General features: G+C 40.9%; 1 protein-coding gene across 3 annotated transcripts in view; it reads right to left on the bottom strand.

Annotated features, from left to right (window-relative positions):
* Nucleotides 1–18,494, bottom strand: part of GRIK2 (glutamate ionotropic receptor kainate type subunit 2) — a 1,356,701-nt gene that overhangs the window by 609,694 nt on the left and 728,513 nt on the right. For all 3 annotated transcript variants that reach the window (XM_073627000.1, XM_073626997.1, XM_073626998.1), the window contains one exon: nucleotides 6,319–6,492. In XM_073627000.1, coding sequence (XP_073483101.1) covers nucleotides 6,319–6,492 — 174 coding nt within the window. The remainder of the gene's footprint in view (nucleotides 1–6,318; nucleotides 6,493–18,494) is intronic.

Below are 18,494 nucleotides of genomic sequence, written 5' to 3'. Positions count from 1 at the left end.
GGTATATAAAGATCCCAATAAAACCATGCCCTGTTAGACCCTTCCACCACATGAGCATACCTATCTATACAGGATATCATATATTTGCAGTATATACACAAATAGCTCATTAGATATGTTTTTAAAATTAAAAATGCAAGATGTTTTCCAGATCTAGGCTGACAAGATCTCTTCTGCTCATATTAATAATCATGGACCTTGCCCATTATCCATACATTTGCTCAACAATGTACTGTACATATTGCTATGTCCAACCATCATAAACCATCAAATTATATATGAATGAGAAAAAATGCCGACACATCCATTTTATCATTGTATAAAATTTTTGTGGTTAAGCAAAAGTCTTCCATAAATAGTTTACTCCAATGTGTGTGTTCCTATATATTCTCCAACAATATCAGAACAGCTTATGCCATTAAGATATGGCAGTCATACCAGTTCCAAGTCTCTGTCGGATTATACTCTGTGCTTTGAGATGTCTAAAGAAATATAGTCCAACAAAATAAATAAAAAATGTTGTACTTTTTTGTTATTTATTTATTTTTACAAGGAAAAGAAGAGGGCCAACAGTGAAGGAAATCTAAAAGGAAGAGAAGGATCACCAAAAGGAAATCCCAGAGACACAGAGAAAAAGGGTTGCAACAGAAGGCAAGACTAATTTGCCACCTGCTGAAAGGAACAGTAAAAATAACATCATTAATCTTACTGACTTCAAGCTTTTAGCAGATCATATTTCTTTGTGAAAGGGGATTATTTTTCACCCAACAGAGAGGTGAGTTTATCACCTATAAGGATTAGATTTGTTTATGAGATTAGTGTTCTTGAAAAGCAAATGTGTGGTAATAAATAGTGATAAGCCAAACAAACCTGGGTTTGGTTTAAGCAGGGTTCGGGAAACATGATTAAGGTTGGGTTCTGGATCTGAACTCCCTATGAAGTCAATGATGTCACCTAGGAGACCCTGCCTTTTTGTATACATCAGTTGTCAACTACTGTGCCTGTCATTCAATGGGAATTAGGCTTTTTTTTATAGCAGGTTGATGGGTGTCAGCATTGTGATTGACATTATTAATTCATATTATTTCAACCACTTAAGGACCGAGCCTCTTTCTGAGATTTGGTGTTTATAAATTAAAAAAATAACTAAGCTAGAAAATACTTAGAACCCCCAAACATTATATATATATATATTTTTTTTTTTCTAACACCCTAGAGAATAAAATGGCAGTCGTTGCAATACTTTCTGTTACACCGTATTTGTGCAGCGGTCTTAAAAGTGGACCTTTTTTGGAAAAAATACACTTTTTTGCATAAAAAAATAAGACAACAGTAAAGTTAGCCCAGTTTGTTTATATTGTGAAAGATAATGTTACGCCAAGTAAATTGATATCCAACATGTCACGCTTCAAAATTGAGCCTGCTCATGGAATGGCGACAAACTTAAACCCTTAAACCCTTACCCTTAAAAATCTCCATAGGCGACATTTAAAAAATTCTACAGGTTGCATGTTTTAAGTTACAGAGGAGGTCTAAGGCTAGAATTATTGCTCTCGCTCTAACAATCACAGTGATACCTCAGATGTGTGGTTTGAACACTGTTTTCATATGCAGGCGCTACTCACATATGAGTTAACTTCTGCAAATGCATACGTGGGCACGTTAAAAATGTTTTCTTTTTTAAAATTTATTTTACTTTTTATTTTTTTATTTTTACACTGTTCCTTTATATAAAAAAAATGAGTCACTTTTATTCCTATTACAAGGGATGTAACCATCCCTTGTAATAGAAATAAAGCATGACAGGACCTCTTAAACATGAGATCTGGGGTCAAAAATACCTCAGATCTCATATTTACATTAAAATGCAATAAAAAAATGTCCCTTTAAGAGCTATGGGCGGAAGTGACGTTTTGATGTCGCTTCCACCCTGCAATGGTATGGAGACATGTGGGGGCCATCTTCCCCTCACTCATCTCCTTACCTAACAGGGAGAAGGAACCGATCACCTCCGCCGCTGCCGGCAGCTCTGGTAAGCGGCAGAGGGCACTGGAGAGTGGCAGGAGGGGGGCCCCTCTTCCACTGCAGATAAAAGTGATCTTGCGGTGAATCCGCCACAGAGACAACTTTTATTTGAAACCAGACCGCTCACTGAAGAAGAGGATACTGGGGTTATGGCAACTAGCCACTGCCATAACAATGATATCCCTCTTCAAAGTGCTGACGTATATCATTGTGAGCTGTTACGGAAGTGGGTTTACTATTTCATCTTTAGGATTTTTAATTTTTGGCAAGTTGAGGGTGTCAACACAGAGGCTTCCTGTGCATGCATGTGAGTACATCTATGTGATTCTGTGTTTATAATGGTGACTTAAGAGGTAGGTAGCTGGCATTTTTACACTCATAACAGAGGCAATTTTATACTGGAGCTAATATTATAGTATGTTTACACTCCTCTTCTGAGTGCTCTAATTGGAGGAATGTCAATTTTACAATTGCCATTTAAAAACTATTGTGTGTATTTGGATTCAGTACAGCCAGCTGTGAGATCAGGAAGCTTAGGTACTGCAAAAGAAATCAGGAAACTATTTTCTGCTTTTGACAAAGGTGATTAATATGTTTAACCAATTATGGTGATCATGTTGAAACAGGCAAAGTTTGCAACTATAGCAAAGTTGCCCCGTGTTCAAATGCGGTGTGCTCTGTATGAGCACTCTGCAATGGGTCTGGAAAAGAAGATCAAGAATGGGTGTGTTTGGTTCCTGATCATTAAATCACCACCACTAGTTAAAAATGGAGATCATTGGTAAGTTGTTTTTTTTTTTTTTTTTTGCTACAGAAATTTTCCTGCTGAGACAGATATCAGCTTGACAGGTAAAAGCTGTTATTGTAATTACAATGTCATAAATCAGCACATAAGCATGTAAGCAGCACATAAAAATTATGTTTTGGCCAGGGATCCCTGGATGTCTCATTGAAAAGATTGATCAGTGAGACATCTTTCCAGTCTCAAGTGACTTTTTTTTTTTCAGTCAATGGATAAATGCAGCGCTTGTGTATTTGCAATGCTTTTTTTCCTATTCTCTACTGAATAGGGATCAACTTGTTATCAATAACAAATACATTTGTTGTGTGCTATAAAATCCTCTGACAATTAAGGTTGCTCAATACCACGCCTCAAGTACCACTCTGCATGCTGAATTTTATGAGTATCCAATATAAATCCACACTATAAAAAAATTGGGTGAACATTTTCATCCACAGAATTTTCTTACGATTTTCGTACAGTGTATGCACAACTTTCGACAACCAATTCCAAATTTCCGTCCGAAAAATTCCCGAAGGAACAAACTCCAAAATTTCTCTCGTACAGGAACAGAACGGATGATTTTCGTTTAATTTGTACCGTTTGCGTACAATTTTTGTACAAGAAAAATCAGAAAAGAAAGACTGCGCATGATCAGAAACAACAAAAAAAGCCTTTGTTGTATGAGAATATTCGTAAGAATTTTCTTTCATTGGTTCCGATTTGCTGTGAAACATCAACAAAAATCAGACGAACATTCACCTGATTTTCTTATAGTGTGTACCCCATTTAAGTCATGTACCACAACTTCAGTCTCAGCGGGCAGACTTTTCCCTGAGACAACAGCTTGTACTCAAACCAGCGGCTGTACTTCTGTGACCTGCTTTGATCTTTTTTGAAACGGGTGTCAGCATTTACATAGAAGCACTCTTCTTATCTTTACACCATCATTGCCTGCTTGCACAAACATCTACCAAGAAATCGGAAAATCTCCATTGGTACTAGAGGTAGGCCATGGATTGTGAAAATTTCTTTCCTGCAACAACAGGTTGCAGGAAAGAAATTTGCACAATTTCCCCATCAACACAGACAGTGCTGACAGGGGAATCCCTCCTACCGAGACATTGTACAGGCATACCCCACTTTTAAGTAAACAATGGGGTTTATTTACTAAAGCTGGAATATGCAAAATAAGGCTCACTTCTGCATAGAAAACAATGAGCTTCTAACCCTGCAGCTTGTTCAATTAATCTTTGGTAATAAAACCTGGAAGCTCATTGGTTTCTATGCAGAAGTGAGCCTGATTTTGCACTTTCCAGCTTTAGTAAATAAACCCCATTGTGTACTTAAAAGTGGGGTATGCCTGTATTCTCCCAGCGGGGAGGCAGGCGGGGGACAGAGAAAGTATTCTTAGCAGGGAAAAGACAGTGATTATTGCTAGTGGCTTTAGCAGCCGCTAGCGATAATCACAAGTAAATCTTTCAGGCTGGTTATACCCAAGTTGATCAATCAATCAGCTTGGTTCATTCAGCCTGCCCATATGCAGTTGGAATTGTCGAATTTGAATCATGTATGGCAGGCCTAAGAAATATTTCTAACTTTCAAGTCCCTGTATCAAGCTCATCATGGTCAAATATTGATACTTATACAATAAAGTTGATTTTCTAAGACAGCAGAGGTTTAGAAAAGCGAAGGGTTACTCTGCAAAGTGAACATTTGTAAACAGGAGGAACCTGTGTTCACTCGGAATAAAATCAGGTGTGAGGAAAATTGAACAAACTCGAATCTTTGCTAGCACATAATTGGAACAGCTTAACCGGTTCCCAACCATGTCATGCAGATATACTGCGGCAGAGTGGCTCCCTGTACGGGTATGTCCTTCCCTTTTTTGGCCACCAGAGGGCACGCGCCCGCTGCACGGTGGAGGACACAATGTGTGTGCCTGGCGGGCACGATCGTCACCAGCCACGCACAGGCACGAGGGCCAGCAAGGGGATTTGTGTATGTAAACACACAAATCCCTGTGCTGTCAGCAGAGAGGAGCCAGAGAGGAGCCATATTGTTGGTTCCTACTTTCCTACTTCCTACTAAGTAGGAAAAACCATATGTCTCCTCTCCTACTCAGTCCTATCCTCATACAGTTAGAACACACTGAGGGAACACACAATTAACCCCTTGATCACCCCCTAGTGTTAACCTCTTCCCTGCCAGTGACATTTACACAGTAATCAATGCATTTTTATAGCACTGATCACTGTATAAATGCCAATGGTCCCAAAAAAGTGTCAAAAGTCTCGGATCTGTCCGTCGCAAAGTTGCAGTACCGCTAAAAATTGTAGATCACTGCCATTACTAGTAAACAAAATAAAATAATAATAAAAATGCCATAAAAATGCCATAAATCTTTCCCATAGTTTGCTGACGCTATAACTTTTGCGCAAACCAATCAATATACGCTTATTGTGATTTTTTTAGCAAAAATATGTAGAAGAATGTATATTGGCCTAAACTGATGGAGAATTTATTTATTTTTTTTTTTAGTTTGGGGATATTTATTATAGCAAAAAGTAAAATATATTGTTTTTTTTTTTTCAAAATTTTTGCTCTCTTTTTGTTTATAGTGAAAAAAAGAAAAACCGCAGAGGTGATCAAATACCACCAAAAGAAAGCTCTATTTGTGGGGAAAAAAGGACGCAAATTTAATTTGGGTACAGCGTCGAATGACCGTGCAATTTTCAGTTAAAGCGACGAAGTGCCAAATTGTAAAAAGTGCTCTGGTCAGGAAGGGGGTAAAATCTTCCGGGGCTGAAATGCTTAAGCTTATGTACTAAGCTCAGTGAATATTCACTTTGCAGTAAACATTCACATATCTAAATGAACAGCATCTAATCCTTTAGTTAATTAACTCTGATGCCAGAGACTGTTATGTAAGGTAGTTTTAGGTTTATCGATTACATTATGGAGTTTAATTAATAGATGATATAGCATTTTAATTGATTAGACTGTAATCATATCAAACTGAGTTCTCCTAATAGGCTAATTGATTTGTTAATTAATTTCTACTGATTAGTTGCAAGGTTGATCTGCTAATTAATTTCATCTATGAAATGCTTACTTACCATCCAAAAATGTGTACAGTTGTTTTTCAACCCATACTCATACCCATATCACATGTGCATAACCTACATGTACTTGGGGTCCCTGTAACCAGGTTAAACCAGAAATAAAAACATTTTGCAGAAAACTATAGGCAACGCTATCAGTTTTTGGCAAATTAAGCATTTAAAAAAACCAAACTATGCTATTTTTTTATTTATTCATTTGTCTGTCTACAATAAACAAATGCAGAAAAAAGTAAAATATATGCTGGAAAACGATTGAATTTTGATATGCAAAGCAATTTTAGAGTCGGTATTATAGTTTGTATTACCACATGAAACGTGGAGGTGCCCTAACTATAATTAGATACAATACTTTCAACCATTTAAAAAATTTTACTCAAGAAATCTTACCGTCATAAATCCATCCAGTAATCCAGAGTCAGGTTTAGGGGGCGCCTGCAATCTTTCCATAGACCATTTTTCAATTATAGATAAAACTTGGCTGTTTTCTATATTTAAAATTCTGAATCCAGTCATGTTAACACCACTGTACCTATATGGCTCCACATCTAATGCAAATAGGTCCTGAAGACATGAAATGAAAACAAAGGACAATTTAATTACAGATTGTAGAGTAAAATGTTCTGTCTATTAGTATCTGTATTAATGAAGATAAGGTCATTTACCAAAATGTCAAATATAAGGACCTGCAGCAGTTGATTTAACTTACATGTACTGTTTTATTTGCCTTCTGTTCATTGAGGTGTTTGGGTGTCACGCATTTGAAAAACTTTTAATTATGATTTCAAAGACTTAGTTCCATTAAGATATGAAGTCATTCTATTATGGGAAGGGGAAACAGGTATATGGCCATGCTCTTTTGCAAATAATTAGAAACAGTATGATATCATTAAATTGATTCTGTCACATTTAAACTAACCTTTGACATGCACAAAATGTGTATAGTTGCAATTAGGCTGCACATGGTTACATTTATAAATATATAGAACATTTCTTTGTAGAACCTTATGTTATCAGGCTACTGTTGATTTTTTCTTTTTTTTTTCTGGCAGAGCCACAGCAGTGGTATAGAATTGGCTACTGAGCAGACAAACCCAGCATGTGCGAGTGCTTACATTTTCTTATTGCCTCCTTCTGTTTGGGTAATGTACATACACAAATCAAAAAACAATGGGAAGGATTTACTAAAAGTGGATAGTGCAAAATATGGTGCAGCTGTGCATGGTAGCCAATCAGCTTCAAACTTCAGCTTGTGCAATTAAGCTTTGCCAAAAAAAACTGGTTTCTATGCAGAGCAGAAACAGATTTTTCACTATCCAATTTTAGTAAATCAACCTCAGTATGTCACATTTTCAAGAACCTCATTATCCCTTCTTTTTTTTTTTAACTAAAAGTTCAGCATTAGAGGAGGAAGAGGAAAGCCTACCTTTAACTTTACTTCTCTGAGTAACATTTGCTGTTCAGAACTGAAAGAGGTCGAACATTATGTGCAGGCCCCTGAGTGTGCCTGCTATTTATACATTTTTCAACTTTACAGCATTTATTAAAAAGAAAAAAGACAAACAATGCTCTCAGCACTACCCTTTCCTGTGAATGCCTAAAATACAACATTCCATCAATTCAAAGAAGGAGTATTGTCCATAAAATATTATGGTGTACTGCCCATATAAATGTCCAGGATGTAGGGTTAAGAAATATTGCCTGGAAATGTATGGCACCCTTGGTGTGATACGGTTTTAATAATCAAAGTATAAAAATACATGAAATGTTCCACTCATGAAGGTATCAACAGAACAAGCGTGAGACTGGTAAAGGCTCTGTGCATCCTTCTGTCGACATTTTTCTGACACTGGAGCCGCGGCGTAGCAGCATGTACTGACAGCTCCGTCAGGGCAGGACATCACTGCACAGAGCCTTTACCAGTTTCACGCTTGTTCTATTGATACCTTCATGAGTGGAACATTTTATGTATGTTATACTTTTATTATTAAAACTGTGATACCTTTGTGAGTGGAACATTTATGTATTTTATACTTTGATTAATAAAACTGTATCACACCAAGGGTGTGCTTGGCACTCCTCTCTCCTGTTCCTCCTTTCTTTAATGAAGAAAGGCTTGCTTAACATGTATCTTAACATGTACTGTATCTAACCCCTAAATATGCCTCACTGTACACTTTTTTCTTAAGAAAACTTATGTTTATTACTTACATTTATTAATCTGTTGCAAAGTTTCTTATTTGAAGATCCTGCCAATAACAGTTCTCCCTGTTGCAGTATTATAATGCTAAGCCACTGCTAAGGATAACCTTTTGGTTCAGACTGAATATAGAATTCAGTTGGAACTTTGTCTTTTGGTGTTGAACTAAATGGGGTGTTTGCTTGCCTGCTGAGTTAAGCCAATCCAAACCTTCAGCTGCAGTAGAAAGTGATGCATTTATCAGCGGTATTACTGCAACTGCGAAATCTGAACATCTTTCTGTTCAGATTAGTTATTAGGCAACCAGTGGCCACCAATTTACTAATAATCTGTGATGCAACCCCACAAATCCTATTCACCGGTTAACTGAGGATTTCTGTCTGTCTGGTGAATGTAAATAAAGGGGTGGGGATGGTGGTGGGCATCACTGACCAAATATGGATATTCCCAGGTTTGGTCATAGCCATATATGGTCAGTGACATTGATAAAATATGGACATGGCCATGTTTGGTCAATTACATCAGCCACCATCTCCAGCCTTTGTTTACAAACAAGCCTTCAGACAGAAATCTGTCCTTCAGGGAGAATTATCAATGGAAGTGGATGTGTCAGCATGTTTTTTTTGGGGAAAATCAGCGGGCTTGGTTCACCATTTTTCATGGTGATTGATTATTGATTGATTTATATTGTGGTACTTTTTATTTTAATAAAATTATGTGGTGTGTTTATTTACTGTTTACATTTTTTGGGGTATAAGTAGGGGTACTATGTGCCCTTTACTTATTCATATTAGAGGGGTAGCATCTGGGGGTCCCCTTTTTAAAGTGGCTTCCAGATTCCAATAAACTTTCTGTCCACAGACCCTCACAACCACTGTGCCAGGGCTGTGGGGAAGAGGTCCTTGTCCTCATTACCATGGCCTTGTATGGTTCAGGAGGGAGGACATGCCGGTCCCCTCCTCCCCTTGCTAGCTAGGTTGCATTGTAAGATGCCTGGTATAGATTTTTGGGGCAACCTGTATTTTGTGTCATGGCATACTCCCTTAACCACTTGCCTTCTGGGCACTTTTATCCCCTTCCTACCCAGGCCAATTTTCAGATTTCAGCGCTGTCATACTTTGAATGACAATTGCATTGTCATGCAACCCTGTACCCCAATGAAATTTTTATCAATTTTTTTTAGACAGTTTTCTTTTGGTTGTATTTAATCACCACTGTGTTTTTTATTTTTTGCTAAACAAATGGAAAAAGACAGAACATTTTGAAATAAAAAAGCTTTTCTTAGTTTCTGTTATAAAGATTTCGAAATAAGTAGTTTTTCTCCTTCAATGATGTGTGCCAATGAGCCTGCACCGATAGGCTGCACTGGTGGACACTGATAGGCTGCACTAATGGGCACTTATAGGCTGCACTGATGGGCACTGGTGAGGCTGCACTTATGGGTACTGATGAGGCCACACTGATGAGCACTGATGAAGAGGCACTGAAGAGGCTGCAGTGATAGGTGGCACTGATAGGCAGCACTGATGGGCACTGATAGGTTGCACTGATATGTGACACTGATATGTGGCACTGATTAATGGCACTGATAGGCACAGATTGGAATGTGACACTGATATGTGGCACTGATTAATGGCACTGATAGGCACAGATTGGAAGCACTTGTGGGCACTGTTGGGGCTTCACTGATCATCAGGACACCCCACCCTGTCTTGCCCCTAATTCCCCCCCATAACACACCCTCACAAATTATCTTATGAAATGACACTTAAATGTTTTATGCAGAATTAAGTTACAAAAATAAATATTAACAACAACTTTATCAGTGCCTATCAGTGCAGCCTCACCTGTGCCCATCAATGCAACCTCACATGTGCCCATCATCGCAGCCTCACCTGTGCCCATCATTGCAGCGAGACCTGTGTCCATCAATGCAGCCTCACCTGTGCCCATCATTGCAGCGTGACCTGTGTTCATCAATGCATCCTCACCTGTGCCCATCAAAAAGTTCAGGGGTAATAGTTGCAGTTATAGTGCTTCAGGATCACATGCAAAGCTGTTTTTTATAAACATAAAAGGTCTTTATTTTCTCCAAGGCAAGCAAAAACAGAGCTTTTAGTAGCAAATGTAAACAGCCTAATTCCAGCAAAGCAAGAAAAAGAAAGTCCGCTTATCTTCAGCACAAATAAACAAAACAATATCAGCCACAAAAGGAGTTTACCCACAGGTAGAAAAGTCCAGACTGAGCCATTTTGGTAGCTTCCAGCAGACAGATGTCTTCTCTCCACACTCATTATACTCCACCCTGGACTAGGAGCTTACTGTCTTTAAGTGCTTTCTGGAGGTATGCTTAACCCGTTCAGGAGTCTCCGTAATCAGGGGTGGAGGTTCTTTTTCACTTGAATATCTCTCTGAACCTTCAAATTCCCGTCCCCAAATAAGAAATATTTAATGCAGAGAGGACTGTCAGTCCTCTCCTCTATAACTAGACTGTCCTAGAACCCCTCACCAGTGTACGGGTGAGATCCCTGAGTACACCAACTGCACAGAAACCATCCCCCCCAAAGGGATCACAGCTCAAATATAGGTGAAACATAGTGCTTGTCTAGGACCCATCCTTGGCATCTTGTATAAATCCCACCCGGTCTCAATGCAGAGGTGTTCGAGGCAACAATCAACACTATACAATGTACCTGAGAGAGTGCAACAGCATTTTGATTCTGTCCCCTGGGTCTGTGCTCCAGCCACTCTGGCATTGGTCTGCTTTTTTTGTCTCATCCAAGTCAATGAGGAATGGTCTGACACCAGGCAAAATCTCCTGTTTAGTAGAAAGTATAGCAGAGAGTGTTGATCCTAATTTATGGTAAGACACTCACTCCACCACAGCATAGTTTTTCCATTTCCTACTAAGAAAAAACACAGGATGCTTTTCCCCATTGACCACTTGAGACAGATCCACTCCTAATTCCTCAATCAAGGCATCTGTCTGCACCACAAATTCCTTAGGAAAATCTGGAGCCATGGATGCTGGCACAACGCTGCCTTAAGCTTCTGAAAAGCTTCTTAAGCATATGCATTCCACTGTATTATTACTGACTTCCTGTCTTTTGTCAAGTCGGTTATTGATGTAGCATGGTGGCAAAGTTGGGGACAAACTGCTGATAGTAGCCGACTAGGTTGACTGGAGAGTCTAACCTACTAGGCTGTCTCCCAATTATCCTGGCTTGTACCATGTTGCCGGAGTCCAGTAGAGCCTTGGCGGAGAGGTGGTTCACCTATGCTTCACACTCGAACTGACCTGCAGCCAGGTCGAAATGGGTGGTTCACACTCTCTGGATATAAAAAACGTCTCTCCTGTCGGCCTCAAACTCCATGGTGACTGTGCCCTGGTATATACCCTGGATTGGTTCTGCCAACATTATATTTCCCCTATCATCCTGACAACCATGGACCTCCATTGGTCTGAGGAAGATTCCTGGGTCTGGTAGGGCTTCCTTCCTAGGTGCTGCAGCTATCCTCACTGTCCTTGTGTGGGTTCCCAACGCCTGGTGGACCCAAACAGGTCCTCCAACACTGTGTAGCTTTTGAACAACTCCACCAGCTGACCGTCTGTTGTAGGTTCTCCAGTGTCCAATATGACCCCTTCCGTTATCCGATATCAACTATTCTGAGTGCAGTAATTTCTTGACCAGCTGCACCAATTCATGAATCTGAGACTTTGGTGGCCAGTTAGGTTGCTATTTCTAGTGGTGCACCCTCTGGGTCTGTACCCCAAGGTGGGCAAGGATCTCTGCCTTCAGTCACTCATAATTCTTGATATCTTCTGTTGGCAGGTCAAAGTAGGCCTTTTGCATATCACCAGTGAAGAAAGGGGTGACACTGACAGCTCATTGGTCTCGGGACCTCCCCTCCCCCCTCCACTATCCTCTCGAAAGTGGTTAGAAAGGCTTCCACATCATGGCTACCTTGTCACTAGGGACAATGGCCACTTATTCTCCTCCCTGAGTAGGGATGAGCTTCGAGTTCGAGTCGAACTCATGTTCGACTCAAACATTGGCTGTTCGCAAGTTTGCCGAACAGCGAACAATTTGGGGTGTTCGCGGCAAATTCGAATGCCGCGGAACACCCTTTAAAAGTCTATGGGAGAAATCAAAAGTGCTAATTTTAAAGGCTTATATGCAAGTTATTGTCATAAAAAGTGTTTGAGGACCTGGGTCCTGCCCCAGGGGACATGGATCAATGCAAAAAAAAGTTTTAAAAACGGCCATTTTTTCAGGAGCAGTGATTTTAATAATGCTTAAAGTCAAACAATAAAAGTGTAATATCCCTTTAAATTTCGTAGTTGGGGGGTGTCTATAGTATGCCTGTAAAGGGGCGCATGTTTCCCATGTTTAGAACAGTCTGACAGCAAAATGACATTTCAAAGGAAAAAAGTCATTCGCGGCTATTGCATTGCCGGTCCGACAATACACATAGAAGTTCATTGATAAAAACGGCATGGGAATTCCCCACAGGGGAACCCCAAACCAAAATGTAAAAAAAAAAATGACATGGGGGTCCCCCTAAATTCCATACCAGGCCCTTCAGGTCTGGTATGGATATTAAGGGGAACCCCGGCCAAAATTTAAAAAAAAAACGGCGTGGGGCCCCCCAAAAATCCATGCCAGACCCTTATCCGAACACGCAACCTGGCAGGCCGCAGGAAAAGAGGGGGGATGAGAGAGGCCCCTCTCCTGAACCATACCAGGCCACAACAAGGGGACCCCCAGATCCCGGCCCCCCCCTGTGTGAAATGGCAAGGGGGTACACCTACCATTTCACTAAAAAACTGTCAAAAATGTTAAAAATGACAAGAGACAGTTTTTGACAATTCCTTTATTTAAATGCTTCTTCTTTCTTCTATCTTCTTCTTCTGGCTCCTCTGGCTCTTCTGGTTCTTCCTCGGGCGTTCTCGTCCAGCATCTCCTCCGCGGCGTCTTCTATCTTCTTCTCCTCAGGCCACTCCGCACCCATGGCATGGGGGGAGGCTCCCGCTCTTCTCTTCATCTTCTTCTCTTCTTCATCTTCTTCTTCATCTTCTTCTCTTCTTCTCTTCTTCATTTTCTTCTTCAGGCCGCTCCGCATCCATGCTGGCATGGAGGGAGGCTCCCGCTGTGTGATGGCATCTCCTCTTCTGATGGTTCTTAAATAACCCGGTGACCCCGCCCCCCCTCTGACTCATGGGACATGACGGGACTTCCCTGTGGAATTCCCCGTGACGTCACAGGGAAGTCCCGTCAAGTCACCGTGCGTCAGAGGGGGGCGGGTTCACCCCGTTATTTAAGAACCGTCAGAAGAGGAGACGCCGTCACACAGCGGGAGCCTCCCTCCATGCCAGCATGGATGCAGAGTGGCCCGGAGAAGAAAATGAAGAAGAGAAGAAGAGAAGAAGATGAAGAAGAAGATGAAGAAGAAGATGAAGAAGAGAAGAAGATGAAGAGAAGAGCGGGAGCCTCCCCCCATGCCATGGGTGCGGAGCGGCCCGAGGAGAAGAAGATAGAAGATGCCGCGGAGGAGATGCTGGATGAGAATGCCCGAGGAAGAACCAGAAGAGCCAGAAGAACCAGAAGAAGAAGATTAAGGAAGATAGAAGAAAGAAGAAGCATTTAAATAAAGGAATTGTCAAAAACTGTCTCTTGTCATTTTTAAAATTTTTGACAGTTTTTTAGTGAAATGGTAGGGGTACTTTTGTATCCCCTTATTCACACAGGGGGGGTGGGATCTGGGGGTCCCCTTGTTAAACGGGGCTTCCAGATTCCGATAAGCCCCCCGCCCACAGACCCCCACAACCACCAGCCAGGGTTGTGGGGATGAGGCCCTTGTCCTCATCAACATGGGGACAAGGTGTTTTGGGGGCTACCCCAAAGCACTCTCCCAATGTTGAGGGCATGTAGCCTGGTATGGTTCAGGAGGGGGGGCACTCTCTCGTCCCCCCTCTTTTCCTGCGGCCTGCCAGGTTGCGTGCTCAGATAAGGGTCTGGTATGGATTTTTTGGGGGACCCCTAGCCGTTTTTTTTTTTTTTTTTTTGGTGCGGGGTTCCCCTTAAAATCCATACCAGACCTGAAGGGTCTGGTATGGAATTTAGAGGGGCCCCCACGTCATTTTTTTTTTTTTAATTTTGGCCGGGGTTCCCCTTAATATCCATACCAGACCTGAAGGGCCTGGTATGGAATTTAGGGGGACCCCCACGTCATTTTTTTTTTAAATTTTGGTTCGGGGTTCCCCTGTGGGGAATTCCCATGCCGTTTTTATCAATGAACTTCTATGTGTATTGTCGGACCGGCAATGCAATAGCCGCGAGTAGTTTTAAATGGCTTTTTTCCTTTGAAATGTAATTTTGCTGTCAGACTGTTCTAAACACGGGAAACATGCGCCCCTTTACAGGCATACTATAGACACCCCCCAGGTAAGAAATTTAAAGGGATATCACACTTTTATTGTTTGACTTTAAGCATTATTAAAATCACTGCTCCTGCAAAAACGGCCGTTTTTGAAACTTTTTTTAGCATTGATCCATGTCCCCTGGGGCAGGACCCAGGTCCCCAATCGCTTTTTATTACAATAACTTGCATATAAGCCTTTAAAATTAGCACTTTTGATTATTCAAGTTCGTATCCCATAGACTTTAACGGTGTTCACGTGTTCAAACAAACTTTTTTCCTGTTCACATGTTCTAGTGCGAACCGAACAGGGGGGTGTTCGGCTCATCCCTATCCCTGAGCAAGACTTGCACTGACTCCTGCAAGGCAGTCACTCGTGCTTGCGTGCTTCCCTTCACAGAATCACCATAGCCAGAAAAAAATACAAATTAGCTGCATTTGCGGACGACATCCTCCTGTTCCTGTCCAAACCCCTCATGACCCTTCCAAACCTCCTCAAAGACTTCCGCCTATTCCAGTACATAGCTCACTTCAAAATTAACTTCGCAAAATCACACGCCCTCAACATAACCCTAACAAAACCACATATCTCACAATGCAAACAGAATTTCCCATTCATCTGGAAAACAGGCACGTTGACATACCTGGGGATCCAATTACCCGCAAAACTATCTGACCTCTTTCTGAAAAACTACCTCCCACTTCTCAAAACTATTGCAGAAGACCTAAAAAAATGGAATAAAACACAATTCTCATTGTTCGGTAGAACGGCTATTATCAAGATGAATATCCTACCACGCTACTATACCTTCTCCAAACAATAACTATCAAACTTCCCATTGCATTCTTACAGTCAATCACACAAATATGTAGAAATTATATCTGGAACCAAAAACGCCCCAGAATTAGGTACACCCAGTTAATAAAACCCAAAACCAAAGGGGGAATAGGCCTACCTGATATACAACACTACTACTGGTCCTTTCACTTACAACGCATCATAAACTGGCACATCAACAGAGGAAGAACTGGGTGGCTCTAGAGAACTAATTTTCCTTGCACCCCATTAGCGGGACCCTATGGATCCGGCGCAATCTCCTACCAAAAACCCGAAACACCCCACTATAGGCCCCACATTGGAGTGCTTTGCTGAAACCAACCAAAAATGTAAACTTTCTAGCGTCCCAGGACCCCTCTCACCAATCTTGATGAACCCACAATTCCCTCCAGGCATGGAACACCACCCACTATCCAACAAGCAACCAGATAAAGGAATACGCATACAGGAATACTGTCAAATCAAGCATTATGTAAACAGGGTGCAAAACAAAACAGACTTATCTGAAGCATTAACCAAATTCGAAAACCTATACCTAAGCCACACACCACAACGTCATGTCATCTCTGGGATCCACAACATGCTTTGGGATAATACCCAGGCTGATGAGGGAATAGCTTGTAAGGCCTGGGCCAAAGACCTAGACATAGAGCTGACAAGCAACTCCTGGTAAAAAATATACCGAAGTGCACACAAAGGTTCTATAAACGCCTCTATCCAAGAGACAAATTACAAAATCACCTCACATTGGTACCGTACCCCCTCCATCTTACAGAGATTTGATGCATCATACCCAGACAAATGCTGGAGGTGTCAACAGGAACCAAGTGACCTCCTGCACATTTGGTGGTCTTGCCCAATTATCCAAGCTTACTGGAAACAAATACATAAGCTAATCGAGAAAATCATCACACACGCCCTGGATTACACACCCATGCAATTCTTGCTTCATCACCACAAACCAAATGACACACCATATTTTAAATCACTAGCCATGATGCTAGTCAACGCAGCTAAAATGTGCATACCCACACTGTGGGGCACACCTAGAGCACCCTCCATTTCTGATTGGTACAAAAGAATAAATAAAATTGCAGAAATGGAAGAACTCATCGCAATCTCCCGAAACTCCCCACATAAATTCTCTACTCTTTGGGCCTGCTGGACCCACTTTAAATCATCTAAAGGATACCTTCAAACAATGTGCCTCAATACATCTCACCCTTTTCATACAAAAGATCCTAGGTTGCATAAATAACTTCAAATATCGGTCAACACCTAAACGCTACAAGAAACCGATCATAAAAATGAAATATCAGCACGCCACTAAAATAAACCCACTCAACTCCCTCCAACCAATCACACACCAACATAAATAATTAAGCAGACACAAAATTACCAACCATAACACACCTCTTGCGTCCTTTCTTACTACACAAACCGACTCTCCTATAACACCCCTGTGTTAAGCCTCACCCTCCCTCCTGTCCCTATTAAATCCCTAGACCAGACCAGATCTGCATGATGTGCTGGACACACACATGCGCCTACAAATAAACAACTACAATATGTATTATAGACTCCAAAGTATCATATACTAAAATAAATATACAATAAGCACAAATTAGAAAAAGTAGGGAATAGTGGTATCAATAAACGTATTCTAACTATTCTAACTACCACACGTCCTATAGATAGAACTACATTACCCCCCTCCCTATAGAACTTCTGTACTAATAGCCACTATAACTGTTCTAGATACAATATACTAATGTTACTAACGTTATATTGTTAATGTTTTGTTTATGTTTGACTAATGTGATCTGGTCGTATGTCTATAAATGTAACACAATTACCTGTTGATTTTGTACATGTACTTATCCCTTTTATTCAATAAAAAGAAGAAATTATTAATACTCAGGGATACATATACATGATATCAGATTTTGTGCACTTTTTGTTGCGTGGTGTACAGTATATCTCCCTGTGTGGAGATTAATTGCTAATGTTTCTGAAAGGAAGTGTGGGCATCTAATAGAGTACTGACTAGATAAAATGGAGGGCCACTTTTACACCCAACACCAAAAGTCTTTATGAGACAATATATAGATCACTATATTAGTCCCTTGTAAAACCACTTTTAGAATAAGCTGGATATTTTGGGCCCATTTCTCCAAGGAGGACAGAGCATAGCTAAGGGGACTCAAAGAGAAACTATTTTGTCACCAACAAATCAGTACTCCACTGCAAGGGCTCTTTCAGTCAAGTGGCTGGGGGGCAATACAAATGGGTGACAGATCTACCATTTTACCACCCCCCTGGCTGCCCACCTGAACTGTCATCATTTGCCAAGCTTGCCCATTGAGTTCAACAGGGCTGTACTGAAACTGTGTGCAATGCAAGTTATTGTGGCATAAGTAGCGGAGCATAAGGCTTAATGTACATGGGATGTTTTTACAACCTCTCCTGAACGATTTAACTTTAAAGATAGTAACCCACGTTTAAAACGTTTGCCGCATTTACATGCCGCTTTTAGCTGCATTTAGCCGCATTTGCGTTTTTTTTAAAAATAGCCAAAAATGAAAACCGCCTGTAAACAAAAAGCGGCTAAACATGGGCGGCACAGTGGTGCAGTGGGTAGCACTCTCGCCTTGCAGTAAGAAGGGTTGCTGGTTCGAATCCCAACCACGACACTACCTGCCTGGAGTTTGCATGTTCTCCCTGTGTCTGCGTGGGTTTCCTCCCACACTCCAAAGACATGCTGGTAGGTTAATTGGATCCAGTCTAAATTAGCCCTAGTATAGGTATGAATGTGAGTTAGGGACCTTAGATTGTAAGCTCCTTGAGGGTATAGGGACTGATGTGAATGTATAATATATATATATGTAAAGCGCTGCGTAAATTGACGGCGCTATATAAGTACCTGAAATAAATAAATAAAATAAACGTGAGTTACCGCGTTTAGCATTTGAAACGTCAGAAATGACATCTGAACTCATTTTTTTGCCTTCAAAGAAAAGCCTATAAATGCAACTGCCTAAAACTGACATCAAACGAACCTGTGTACATGTAAACATAAGATAACATTGGATGAGTTCAGGGGCAGTT

This window comes from Aquarana catesbeiana, linkage group LG04 (assembly GCF_042186555.1).
Source record: "Aquarana catesbeiana isolate 2022-GZ linkage group LG04, ASM4218655v1, whole genome shotgun sequence".
In the NCBI taxonomy this organism is placed as follows: domain Eukaryota; kingdom Metazoa; phylum Chordata; class Amphibia; order Anura; family Ranidae; genus Aquarana; species Aquarana catesbeiana.
Note: the sequence above shows the minus strand (reverse complement) of the source record. Positions and strands in the feature narration are given on the sequence as shown.